The sequence below is a fragment of the Sphaeramia orbicularis genome, chromosome 19 (assembly GCF_902148855.1).
Source record: "Sphaeramia orbicularis chromosome 19, fSphaOr1.1, whole genome shotgun sequence".
Classification (NCBI taxonomy): domain Eukaryota; kingdom Metazoa; phylum Chordata; class Actinopteri; order Kurtiformes; family Apogonidae; genus Sphaeramia; species Sphaeramia orbicularis.
The window spans coordinates 24,537,450-24,550,957 of record NC_043975.1 but is presented as its reverse complement, the minus strand read 5'-3'; the positions used below and the strand labels follow the sequence as shown (position 1 = coordinate 24,550,957).

The following is a 13,508-nucleotide window of genomic DNA, read 5'->3' as shown; positions in this document are numbered from 1 at the left end:
GCACAAATTTTATGCAACGTTGTGGGTGGAAACTTGAAGTCATCACAAAGACTCCAGGTGGGAGGCAGGAAACATCTAGTGGCAGCAGATGAACTTGAAATTATTTACATATTAAAAGATTTGGGAGGAGAAGAAGGAAAAATCCCTTTAAACCCAAACCTAAAAAACCTCAAAATTTACTCCACATTGTTTAATCCATTTAGAATAATTTATGCAACAAATATATCAATTGATTGAGTCTTTTCAGAGCTCTACAATCATTGTTTTGAATACAGGTATATCAGCCCACTCTGAAACTTACACCACAGTCCATAAAGAATAACAGAGTCAATTTTTTTTTTTACTTGCCCTACTTTTCTCTGTGTGTTTAGTCAAGATTCCTACAGATCCTACAGTCTGCCCACACTGGCTGGATGTTACACAAATCTTGGCTGGACTCACTGTATCTGCTTGAATGTAATATCAGGACAGAGCAAAGTGTTTGGTCCTGTATTAGGCCAATGCTTTTACCTGGTTTGGTGCAAATGTTGGCTGGTATGTCGTGTTCATGTTCTGGTTGTCATAATAGGGGCGCTGACAGGGACCTCCTAATACCAGTGGCTCCTCTACCATCAACACAGCTTATGTAACTCCACTTATGTGGCATCAAGCCCAACTATTTCCAAGCCCAGCTATTGCAGACCCCCAACTCAACACACACACCTCCCAGCGGCTAAGAATAAATCATCCCCTGGAAAAGGAGACAGAATGAAAACTTCCAGACACATGTAGCAAAGACTCATTTCACACTTCTCTTCAGTGTATTCTGTTTCCCTAATGCCTTTTTGAAAATGGTTTGTTTTTGTTGCCCCCCCCTCGCACGTTGCTTGCGTCCAATGTTATGCAAGTTGTTATGGCCTCGCTCTTCAGTGAGAGGAGGGGGCGGGTGGAGAAGGATGCATGAAAATGTCCTGAGGAAAAGTTAGATAGAAGGTACCAACAGCTGTTAACAGAAGATTTCCTATTCAGAAAGTTCCATTCAGTGGGCCTCTGAGGATCATTATCATTAATCCTAAATGAATCATATTGAGTAATTACAGGTAATAGGGAAGGATTTTGTTCTAATGCACTGAGAGTTGACATAATATGAAAACATAATTTGTGCTAGTTATACTAAAGTGTTTGGAGTATTTTTATGATTGCTAATGGTTGCCATTAAAGAACATGTGTTTATTGGGAGAAGGTATTGTTATGTTACTCTGAAATTCGCCAGCATCAACAATGTGGTGGTATGACAGTTTCACAGTGTTCAAATAACTCACACTTAGCTTTTATTGTTTCCATCTGCACTTCATTTTCCACATTTGACATTTTAGATAAACAGTCTCTCTCTTTGGGGGATAGAATGGAGGACAGGTTTTGATGAGTCATACATAATCTACTTTTATCAGGTCCATTTTGTTTAACAGCTCATGTTTTATGAACAGTGTTGTTCAGAATTGCCACAGCAGGAGTTTTGTTTTTCCAAGAGCTTCTCTCAACCTGCCAGTTGCCTGTATTTTGCAGTAATATCTTGCAATAATGCCATGCAGCATGTAGAGCTCTCTAACAAATTCAGTGTCTTGGAAAAGTAAGGTTTTTTCAAGTAGCTTGACTGTATCCCAAAGCTAATGCTAATAGCCAGCATCCCTCTGACTAGTCCATATGCGCAGGAGACAATGCTCTCCAAACAGGGATCTGATGTTATTGCTCTTAGATACATAAATATCCAGATGCACATCAACCCATAAACCCACTGACTCACTCAGCCTGGCTTACGGACAAGCTGCACACACACTGATATCCATTCTAGAATTCGTGTTGTTTTCTGGTCTTTTTGTTTTTTTTGTTTTTTTTTTTATGAACACAGAAATCTTGAGTGCAATAAACATTGTAATATTGGTCATTCCTGAAATGCAGAATGTGCACGTGCAGATTAGGCTTATTTAAAAACTGATAAGGAAAAATTTATTTCAGTATTTCTCTGGTAAAGATAAATAATGATTGTCTGTATCAGTGATTTCTAAACAGGGGCTGCCAGTGAGAACTTAAAGGAAATAATCCAAAAATATAACGTGAACAAATAGAATTAGCTAAAAGTAAATGCCAAGATGAACTCTAGTAAATAAAAAAGTAACTCGTAAACTGACATTAGTGAGGTGAAACCAGATGTTGCAGTTAAGCAATCCAAAAGTACTTAGCTAGCAACAAGATGAGTTGAAATACATGCAGTTGTCTACAGTCAAGTGTTTCATATAGCAAGTTGAAAAAGAATTAAACTAATACAGTGAAAGTTAATGTAAATTATAAAAATAGTTAGCCAAATGTACCATTAATGTAAATCATGAAATAGAAGAATGTACTGTTTAAAGTGTAGGTGAATATATTGTTTAGCATGTAATTTAATGTAAATAAGAAAATGGGTAGATAAACATATCATTTATAGTGTAGCTAAGTTAATGGACACAATTAATTAACTAAATATATTGTTTAGAGCACAAGTTAGTGTAAAAAACAAAACAAAACATAGCAATCTAATTGTATCGTTTACAATGCAAATTAATGTAAATAATAAAGTAGTTACCTAGATGTATTGTTTATAACATAAATAACTGAATAGTTAGTTTCATAATGCATGGTTCATGTGAGCTAAAAGTAACAGAAAATGCTAAAAGGGTTAACTTAGCTAATATATAATGCTCAGTGTAACCAAACAAAAAGAAAGTATTGGTAGATTTATGAAGAAATGACAATAGTGTTTTTTTTATGAAAAATATTGTAACAATAGACAATTTATCATTATTACTAAAAATTAGCCCATCCATCCATTCTTTCTCTGAACTTCTCATACTTCATGAGAGTCACGTGGGTATCGGACTCTATCCCAGCTACCTATAGACCTATATACCTATACACCTTAGTTGAGTTGCCAGTTCATCATAGGGACTAAAAAGTATCCATATATTTCTTCATGTTAAAAACACTTATAGTTGATATGAGAAGAATTTAGTGGGTTTATAAAAGGTAGAGTACTGTAATTAAGTTTGTCGGATCATGCATTGGGGAATTTTTGACAGGGACCTGACGTATGAAGTATAAGCCGTAGCCTCTATTCACGTCATAACCTGATCACTATTGACCCAAACCAAGTCTTCACTGTGTCCGACACAAGGCCTGGTGTGTGACCTTCTGATGTAATATCACAGGTTTGACAGGTGAATGATGTGGGTAGAAGGGGTCTTTTGTAGTTTGACTTCAGACACCATAGGTCTTCAGACACTCTGCCTCCTGTGTTGATGCAGCAGCTTAACATTAGCACCACCTCATTTTACCTGGAAAGAGGACCGCGAAGGGACAGAGTGCCGGTCAAGTTGATTGTAAGCATAAACAAATACAGAGCATTTTCCCAGAAACCTGCCTCAATGCAGGATTCATGGTCCTGAAGTCTCTCAGGAGTTTTCCACTAACCACCCACCACAGGCAGAGTTACTCCAACCCTACCTAAATTGGGCCATTCATCCTAGAGGAAGCACAAAAATGTCTTTGTTCATCCAGCGTGATTGCAGTGTTTGGTTCAGTTTTACATGGATTTCGGAAACCTCCTCTTTAGAGTTGTAAAGTCAAGCTCTCCTTATTGGAAAATGTATCTGATTATGTAACTTGAGGGTCACCCAAATGGATGAACATGTGGTTTCCAGTCCCAGAGTTAGCCAAAGTAACAGCAATTTATCAAATTTGTTCCCCATGTGGGGGTAGTATGTTTACTGCTAGCTACTTATATAATCATATATGCTCCAACAAGTCCAGACCACTTTAATTTTGAAAGTTTGATGGCTGTCGGCTGCCATTTTAGATGCATATTTCTTTATTTTCTAGACCCGTAAGCTGACCAAAGCAGAGCGACAACGCTTCAGCGAAGAGGTGGAGATGCTTAAGGGCCTGCAGCATCCAAATATTGTCCGCTTCCACGACTCCTGGAAGTCCACAGTGAAAGGCCACAAGTGTATCATCCTGGTGACAGAGCTCATGACCTCAGGCACCTTAAAAACGTGAGTCATGTTTTCCACAAAAAGGGGCCACAAATCTCAAATGGTAAATATTCACTTCTTCTATAAAACACCTAGAGGCCTACTGCTAAACCAAAAAATATGTCAATTTAGATACTGTTTCTGATGCATATAAAGGGGTAGAAAAATGATCTAAGAAAACCTCCAGTTTGGGTAAAACATTCTGGGAGAGAATTCAGGAAATGTGCTCAGATCAAAACTTCCTCTTAGATGTCCAAATGAAAGATTCATTATTTTCTGGACCTTAAAAGCTTCCTCTTCTTGCTGCATTTATGATATATTTAGACTGAGGTAATAAGTCTTTTTCGCCTTTGTTTAAGGTACCTGAAAAGGTTCAAGGAGATGAAGCTGAAACTGCTGCAGCGCTGGAGTCGTCAGATTCTCAAAGGCCTTCACTTCCTGCACACGCGTACACCTCCCATCATACACCGGGACCTCAAGTGTGACAACATCTTTATCACCGGTCCCACTGGTTCTGTGAAGATAGGGGATCTAGGCCTGGCCACGCTTAAAAGTGCCTCTTTTGCTAAAAGTGTCATTGGTACGTATACAGTTCATATGTGGGTGTTTATTCGCCCTGTATGATGTAAACATAATAGGTTTTACTTTATTGATATCAGAATGGAGAAGATCAACTTTATGGTTATAACCTACATAAAAACAAGATGCACAACATAATTCTCCAACTGAGTCATTTTATTGGCCATTACTAACCGAAAGCTCATATTCCCAGATGTTGAGGACCTAATAATATCTAATATTTCCACATATTGTTGACTGTTTTACTACTTTACCGAGAGAAATCTGTAATTTTCTTTAATGTAACTGCCTGTTTTATTTGGTTGCCTGTCACTGGGGTTGTATCCCCTTTTCTATCGTTAACATTTACTTGCAGCAGTTTTAGAGTGATACAGCATAACATGAATATACATCACTAAACGTAATGTGGATAAAAACTTTAATAAAACATTGCTTTGTCTGTAATCTTGATTTCTGCCTGTCAAATAGATTTTGATCTTTGGTGTTGGTGAAAATAAAAGCTCCCATGATCCCACATCACTATCATTTATTATTATTTTCACCCCTATTGGCATATTATTACATATATTGTATAGTGTTTTAAAATATAAAAAGGATGAATGTTCACAGTATACTAATATATGAGTTTGCTAGCTGGTAGCACTGAAATCTAATATAAAGACACAATTCTTCTTTATATAGTATATTTCATGTCCTGCATGCAAACAACATTAGATACTTAAATTCTTGACTGCCTATATTTTAATTAAAGATGCAGCATTTCTTCTTTGCCAAAACTGCATATTTGATAAACATTTAAAAAGGACTTATACTGCGTACTGTCTGATATTGTTTTTTGTGATTTTTACTTCTGCTCTCTATACGCTGACAGGAACACCTGAGTTCATGGCGCCAGAGATGTACGAAGAGAAGTATGACGAAGCTGTGGACGTCTACGCCTTTGGAATGTGCATCCTGGAGATGGCCACCTCTGAGTACCCATACTCCGAGTGCCAAAACGCTGCCCAGATCTACCGCAAAGTCACTAGTGTAAGTAAGAAAAGGAGGAAACTGCCTCATTTTAACCTGTATTTAATGTAATTGTTCACATGTGTTTGCCATCTTCCATGTGTACGCTAGAATCAGATTAAAGATATCCAATGTGTACTTCTGGATATCCGGCGTCTTAGGAAAAAGTGGGGCCCATATGGAATACAAACTCTTTCTGTTTTATAGACGCTTAGTTTTATCCATTACAAACTCAGAGTGTAGAAGTGTACCATAACCTGACCGGTTTTCTGTCTCAAGCCTGCAATCATGACGCAGGTTAGCGCATTTGATTTAACTGATTGCCGGTGTCGTTTCCAGTTCAGTGATCCTATTTATCTGGTTTAGGTTTTTATGTCCGTTTGAATCTCGTTTTCCGTGACAGGGTATTTGCACTGACAACTGACTTGACAGTTTACAGCAGTCTCTTTCTTGCTATAATCTCTTGTTTATCCTTGCTAAAATAGTTTATAGTAAGAACTGAGAGCCTATTTGATTTATAAAACATGGGTTTAAATTTGGGTGATAAAATTATAGCTGGATTTACTGTAATGTATTCTCATATCATGATTTATGTAAATATGGCAGTTTAACATTAAATGCCCCTTTGTGTTTAAGGTTTTTTTAGCACATTGTCACTGCAAATTAATATGAAATATTCATGCCGTTCAGAAAATATTTGTCAAATTCTGACTAGGGCTGGGCGATATGGGAAAAAAAATCATATCATGGTATCTTTTTTCATGTCAGACGATATCGATATGTATCACAATATAAATCAAATCACTATTTTTGTCAAGCGTAAATTTTCCATTACTCATGAGTTAGTTGTGAAGACATCAAAAGTTTATTTTTGATTTAAATACTATTTATTTTCTGTCAGCGGTTGAACATGACAGATGTGCTGAAGTACATTATGTTTCAGATAAATGAAACAGGTACATATATTTAAAACTAAACTATAAGTCTGACCAGCAGGTAAAAGCTTTCACGTTTTAAAAGAGAACACAAATAAAACAGACCATCTTAACGGAACAATGCCGGGGGTATATGCGTGGGGGTGTCTTCCATAACTGCCATAACTGGCGTAAACTGAAAATCAAACTTAACACACTTTGAACGTCCGACTCCTGGCATCTATGCCACACCCTGCTTTTCAGTAACCCGGTCGTCTAAGCTCTCAGTCAAATTTTCTCCTGAGGGAACACTCATTACCTCCCACTGCAGCCCAAACATTAGTGTGTGCTGCGGCTGCTCTTACGCCTGTGCTGTGTAGGTCAGCCTAACTTGACATGGCTCTAGCGTGATCGGTTCGGTGAGGTGCTACTTAATTACAATTGGCTGTTCTTATGTCTGTGTGAATGAATGAATTCCATCAAAATTGTATCAAGCATGTCTCATATTTCTATCGAGGAAAAGTTATATTGCGATAAATATCGTTATCGCTTTATCGCCCAGCCCTAGTTTTGATTAACTAAAGACTACTTTAATATCACCCAAAGTAACTATTATTATTCTTTAAGTTTTACTGAAACAACCAGTCTTTAAGCTTGGAAGGAACACTGATTTGGCATTTATTGTCACTGATACTAATTGATTAAAAAATGTTGGTAACATTTTTGGCCACATCTGCAACCCTTAGTTTAAATCCCAGTCCAGTTCTTACAGTAAATTGCAAACATCTGATAGTGGGACATTTAGGTCACGTCTGAAAGCCTCACACAGACAGAACTTAACAGATCTTAAAAAAAATACCCCACATCACTGTAGTGGGTTTTAAGAGTGTAGCAATGGAGCGGTGGTTTGAGACTGCCATATTTAAAGCTGTTTCCCTGGTGCCAAGCGTAGTGATGACGCCACAGTGGGCAAGTGCAGGCGACTGTAGAATTATATGTTTTGGAAATTATGTCTCACTTTCAGCTCCACAAAGAAGTCTGTTTCTTTTCTGCGTGTTGCATATGCAAAGCAAACAGGGTCTGACGGAGGCTGGAAAGTGAGAAAGTGACAATGCCAACAAGTCAGAGTGGGTCTGGCTCCTCCACAAACAAGACAACATAATGTTGAATTGAAGTTCCATTTGCAGTCGGAGACGCTTACACATGCAGAGAGATTTAATGAAAATCATATTAGGCTATGGCTTTCATGATTATTATTTATGAGTTATGTAAATTACATAAGACATTCTGTAAATTTATGACTATGACAATTAGTATTTTGCAATAAACACAAGCCTATAAACCCCACATAAGTTTTCATGTGATGACTGATTTATGTGTATGGAGTTAATTGCTTTAAAGGGGATACAGCTTGACATGAAAAGATAGTGAACAAAATTACATATTTTTATTTTATATAAAACATCTCTTCACAATGTGTCCGTTAGCACAAAGATAATGAAAGTCATGGCAATGAATGATCAGCACGGACATCATATGTCTGCAAAACATGAGGCTTTATTTCTATATTTTTGTGCAGAATAATAGGTTGGCCAACCTGAATGCTCAGACCAGACCTTTACTGTACATGTCCTTGACAACCTTAAAACACCAAAGAAAGTCAATATGACACCGCCGTTGTACTCCACATCTTATCTAGGCCTCTGTCATCACAGGAAAGGAGCAGAGTCACCAATTAGATTTGGACTGATATATTGTGAAGGTGCCTGCGAGGACATCAAGGCACACTTGATACATCAGACATCTTCTGTATGTGATCTGCTTTAAGAACAATAACTCACATTTTACATATAAGATGTCAGAGAACAGTATTTCTGTGGGAAAAACTTCTGCAGGTCATAACATAAAAGTTGCATGTTTCTTTTAAAGGTGATAACTGAGCATATCACCTAACCTTTACTGGTACATTTAATTATTTAGATGTTTCAGCTCCTTGCTTTGGAATCTGTAAGCCAAACATCTTATTGACCTTGGCTCTTTACTTTCTTATCATTGTTGCTACAGGGATGGAACTTCTGCTGTAATCTGTGTATTTTCATGATAACATTTAGGAAAAGTCCTGTATTTCATATAGTTAAGCAAATTGTGCCAAAACATCACACTTTCTGCCAGGGGTTGGGAGAATGAATAGACGCATCTTGGTTTTTTCCATTTTCATGAACCCCTGCTGCTTTTTCCCTCTGGTGTTGACATGATTGCAGAGCCTAATGTTATGCAGGCGAGTGACAGATGTCACAAAGCAGAGGATTGCGTTAACATAAAGAGCAGGAAGGAGGGGTTTCGTTCAGCTCCTCAAACAGCAGAGATGTTGGATAAACAAGAAGGGTTATAGTTTAGGAGCACTTTATATCACTTACCAGTTAATCTCAAAAGGGCAGGATCATCAGAAAATCACCTTTGGTATTTATTGATATAATGCTTTAGAATTAAATTAAAACTAATCTTTGTGTCCACAGGGTATGAAGCCTGACAGTTTCTACAAAGTCAAAGTCCCAGAGCTCAAGGAGATCATTGAGGGATGCATTCGTATGAATAAAGATGAAAGGTACCAGAGCCTCTCATTTTTCAAAAAATCTGTGATCCAAATATAATTAATACTAATAACATCCATTAATAATCAATTATGTGATTTATCTTGGACCAATTGTTCTATTTCAATGAAGTTCCACTGCTATAGAGAATATTTTTGTTCATCTTTTCAGTTTTCAGTACAGTAATGAGTGATATCCGGATCATTAGTCAACATAGACAGAATGTAGTATCATATTAGATCATAACTATGTTATCAAGTTGTTTTGGTTTTTTCTTATGTGTTTTGTTTCAGATACGTGCATGTAAAGTAGAGACAAGGCCATAGTAGTAGAATAAAGAGGAGTTTTTTGTTTTGCCTTCTGTTGTTTTATGACATTTTGCACCCTTAATTGATCCTCCCATTACATTTAATGGTTACATTCTGCAGAGAGCCAAGTTTCTTGAAGCTTAAGTGCGAATGAAACAAAGTAAATGGGAAAGAATATTAAAACAAAAGTTAGTAACCACTATTATGAAAATATATGGTCCTTTGTACAAATAAAGAGGGATATCTATGGAATAAATAGAAATAGTTTTTGATCTGTGTTGATTGAAAATAGTTTTTCCAAGTCTTAGCACTCGAGAAAAACATTCTAAAGTGGAAAAAATCTCCGTCATTATTATTCTGTGTGATTTTTAATACATTTCGATGATATTCTATGATTTTTTTTCTTTGCTCTGCATGGTTAATAACTATTTAGAAATTCATGTGATGATACTTTGTTTTGCATACATTTTCTGGTAGCCCTGGTTGTCTTGAAAGGGAAAGTTGTGTATAAATTGACTGTGGATTGTGAAGTTAAACAGATATCATTTTATTTATTTAGTGTGTATTTGCACAGGGACAAGTATGCAGTATAGATTGTAGTATTTATAGCTCAGGGTAATTTGCAAAAACAGTCCCTAGCTTAGGAAAGTACATAAAACACAACCTAAAACTGTGCAAATACATACACAATCACAATAATATATACACAAACTAAATTTCAATATTATAAAACATGATTTGTCCAGGCAAATATTGAACAGAGCACGCAGCCCTGACAGGGTAAAAATGCAAAAGATGTACTGTTCCCAAGTAATGTATTTATTTGTATTGCAGATACACCATTCAGGACCTCCTGGATCATCCCTTCTTTCAGGAGAACAATGGTGTGCATGTGGAGCTAGCAGAAGAGGACGACACAGTCAAGTCTGGCTTGAAGCTTTGGCTACGCATGGATGACACCAAGAAACTCCATGGAAAATACAAGGACAACAATGCCATTGAGTTTCTCTTTGAGCTCTACAAGGATGTGCCTGAGGAGGTGGCTCAGGAGATGGTGAGCTGATGCAGAAAGATGCTTTGTTTTGAGGTTGACGTTTGCAGTTTGCAGAAGCCATTAGGGAGGAAACTGTGTAATTGATCCCAGATTGAAAGATAAATATGACTTAACCTGCATGTATTCCTGGACTTGATTTATGATTATTGGTTTAAACAAGTGTCCTGGGGAAGGCTTGGTCCTGACCCCGTCTACACAATTAAACACTGAATTCACCGTCACAAATTGATTTTCTTTATATTATTTTGAAGACAAGGCAGTCTGGTTTCATAATAATTACTATGAAACACGTGGATTGACATGTATTTTTGTATTTAGTGAGGAATGCTTTTGTATATTAACGAACAGGACTATGTTGTTGGTAAATATGGCATGGCACATTTATTTTAGATTGACCTACGGCAGGAACTTTAACCAGTTAAGTTCACACATCATCGAGTTAGCAAATTATTAGTGAAATAGTAATTTCATTTCGAAATTTTTGACCCCTCTCAACTTTAAACAGCAGAAGTGGGATCACTAATGCACTCCGGCATCATTATCATGTGTCTTCTATGGTGATGTTATGAGAGCAAAAATATTGATATGCACCTCAGTCGGAAACTCCTTGCAGAGAGTGTGAAGGGCACCGCTCAACATTTAATCATCAGTGGTTCGAAATGTGAGAGCATGGCTCAGGAAGCAGCTGAGGTCAAGTCTTTAATAATATAATGGCTCTCTTGCTTGTTGCGAAACAGGCCCTTACGTCCTCCAGAACCCCCTTCGTAGAGGTCACTTTTAATGAAAATGTAAGCCACAATTCTTTACTTGTTTACCTCTTTGTGGTAGTTTTCATCAAGATCAAATTTGGTATCAGCAGGGGACATCAAGTCCGGCCGATCTGCTGTAATCTGACTACGTGTTGAGAGGCAGGTTCGGACTGAGTGGCTCACTGTGTTAGACTCACAAGGGGGTTCGCAAGATGAAAATCCAGTGAATGTATGTGGATTTTATAAACAAATGCTGTTAGTACAAATCGTTTTGTCACATCAAAAGACTGTTGGCATGACAGCGAGGGTCACTAAGTGCAACCACAAGTGCGCAAATTGTCAACATATTGCAGCAGCACACAATGGACCATGACCTATACACACTTTGGTGTTGTGCCCTGACCATTTCTGTGTTTTCATGCAGGTTGTGCTAGGCTTTGTGTGTGAGGCAGACTTCAAAATCGTGGCGAAGGCCATACGGGACAGAGTGTCAGCCATCAAACGGCAGAGAGAGAAGTTGAGACGACAGGCCGAGGAACGGAAGAAGAAGCTGGAGCAGGAGGCCATAGAGGAGGAACCTGAACTTAGGACCGCGTCCCCTAAAGTCAACTGCGTTGCTTCCGCGGAGTCTCCCATCCTGGCCCTGACCCCTCCAGTGCCCATCCAGTCTCCTGTTAACAGCTCTGTGGACTCGGGCGTCAGCTCCAACTGTCCTGCAGAACCAGAGGAGCCTGAGGCCGATCAGCACTTCCATATTCGTCACAACAGCCTCTCCTCTGCTAACTGTGAGCTGCTTATGATCATGAATGGTCACAGTTCAGGATTTTAATCAATCTGATTTAAGATAAAACAAAAATAATCTGAAATCAAGCTCCCAGATTTGTATGGCAACCTCTTGCATAATCTAAAAATTATAGTGTCATGGAGTACAATAGATCTGAGCAGAGAGCATGTGGTAGGCTTACAGTGAAATGTGAAACTGTATAATTGAATTATTCAGTCCCTGTAAGACTCTTTATCTTCGTGTGTACTGTAGGTATTATCTGTTTCGTTTTATGTGCTCATAGATTGCTATTTTAATGAAACTGTAGTCAAAATACGCTTAGCGGTGATCTGATAACTGGATCAAACTTCTTGTCAGAAAAGTTCTGATCCATGTTTGTGTTCTGCAGAACTGCTGTTTATTGTCATGTGTTTAAGGTTCAGCCAGTCAGGTCACAGCTGGTCACATGCTAATAGCTTATGTCCTTTGTTGTAACAGCTGATTGTGAGACAGACGGCTATCTGAGCTCTTCGGGGCTTCAGGATCCCCTGGAGACTGGCAGCAGCTTCAACGCACCCCCAACCCCTCCCACCACACACACTGACACCCCGACTAATAATGGCCTCCCCGTTCCAGCCCTCCGCTTCCCCTCGGTGAGTGGCCTCAATAAGGACCTTGTTACCAAAGTAGAGGGCTCCAGGAGGAAGTGTCAGGAGGAATGACACTTTAGTAGACCACCCATAACTGAAGCAGTGCTGAGATGGGGTTATGTAATGAAAACTTGGTTGAAATTAACATGCTACAGTGCAGCTATTGGAATCATCAACCATTTGTAAATAAAGAATTGACTGATATTTATTCAATAAAAAGGCTTTAGGGTACTGATCAAGAGTTTTAGTACATAGTAATGATCTAATTTTTAAAAAATCCAGTTTTACAATTTCTTGTTTTTATTGCAAATGATCTGCAATTTAGTGCTTTTAACAAACTAACATTCTTCTCCAGTAAAATCATACACTTATAAATTCTATAATTATTCAGCTAGTATATATTTAATACTTACATCTGGTCACAAATGTGTCATTGTACATTACAAGTGTAAATGTATAATTTATATGAAAATGTAAGATGTAAAACATGATTTTGAACTTCATGGTTGTGAAAGTTAAAAGTAGTGCTATATTGAAAATAATTGTGTTGAAACAGAGGAATACAATAGAATAATAAAGGTTCAAATTTGTTTATTCTCGCAAACTTCCATTTTAAGTAATTTACTAAGCAAAATTATTTGGATTGAACAAAACGACGTATATTTTGATAACTTGATCACTTATTTATGGCTCAGAATACTTTGATGAGTTTGAAGCGCATATATACGGTAAGTCTTCACTTAAAATACAGATAATAGATTACACACTAATTAATACCTGTTCTAAAAGACAGATAAAAACAGTGAATGGTAATGTTTTGTCATATTTACCTCATCTCACCACACC

At 37.6% G+C, this 13,508-nt stretch overlaps 1 protein-coding gene across 5 annotated transcripts in view; it reads left to right on the top strand.

Annotated features, from left to right (window-relative positions):
* The window catches only part of wnk4a (WNK lysine deficient protein kinase 4a), a 45,364-nt gene that overhangs the window by 14,881 nt on the left and 16,975 nt on the right, over window positions 1-13,508 (top strand). For all 5 annotated transcript variants that reach the window (XM_030163358.1, XM_030163357.1, XM_030163359.1 and 2 more), the window contains exons 3-9: window positions 3,895-4,067; window positions 4,406-4,626; window positions 5,497-5,654; window positions 9,064-9,152; window positions 10,281-10,500; window positions 11,674-12,034; window positions 12,511-12,665. In XM_030163358.1, the coding sequence (XP_030019218.1) occupies window positions 3,895-4,067; window positions 4,406-4,626; window positions 5,497-5,654; window positions 9,064-9,152; window positions 10,281-10,500; window positions 11,674-12,034; window positions 12,511-12,665 (1,377 nt within the window). The remainder of the gene's footprint in view (window positions 1-3,894; window positions 4,068-4,405; window positions 4,627-5,496; window positions 5,655-9,063; window positions 9,153-10,280; window positions 10,501-11,673; window positions 12,035-12,510; window positions 12,666-13,508) is intronic.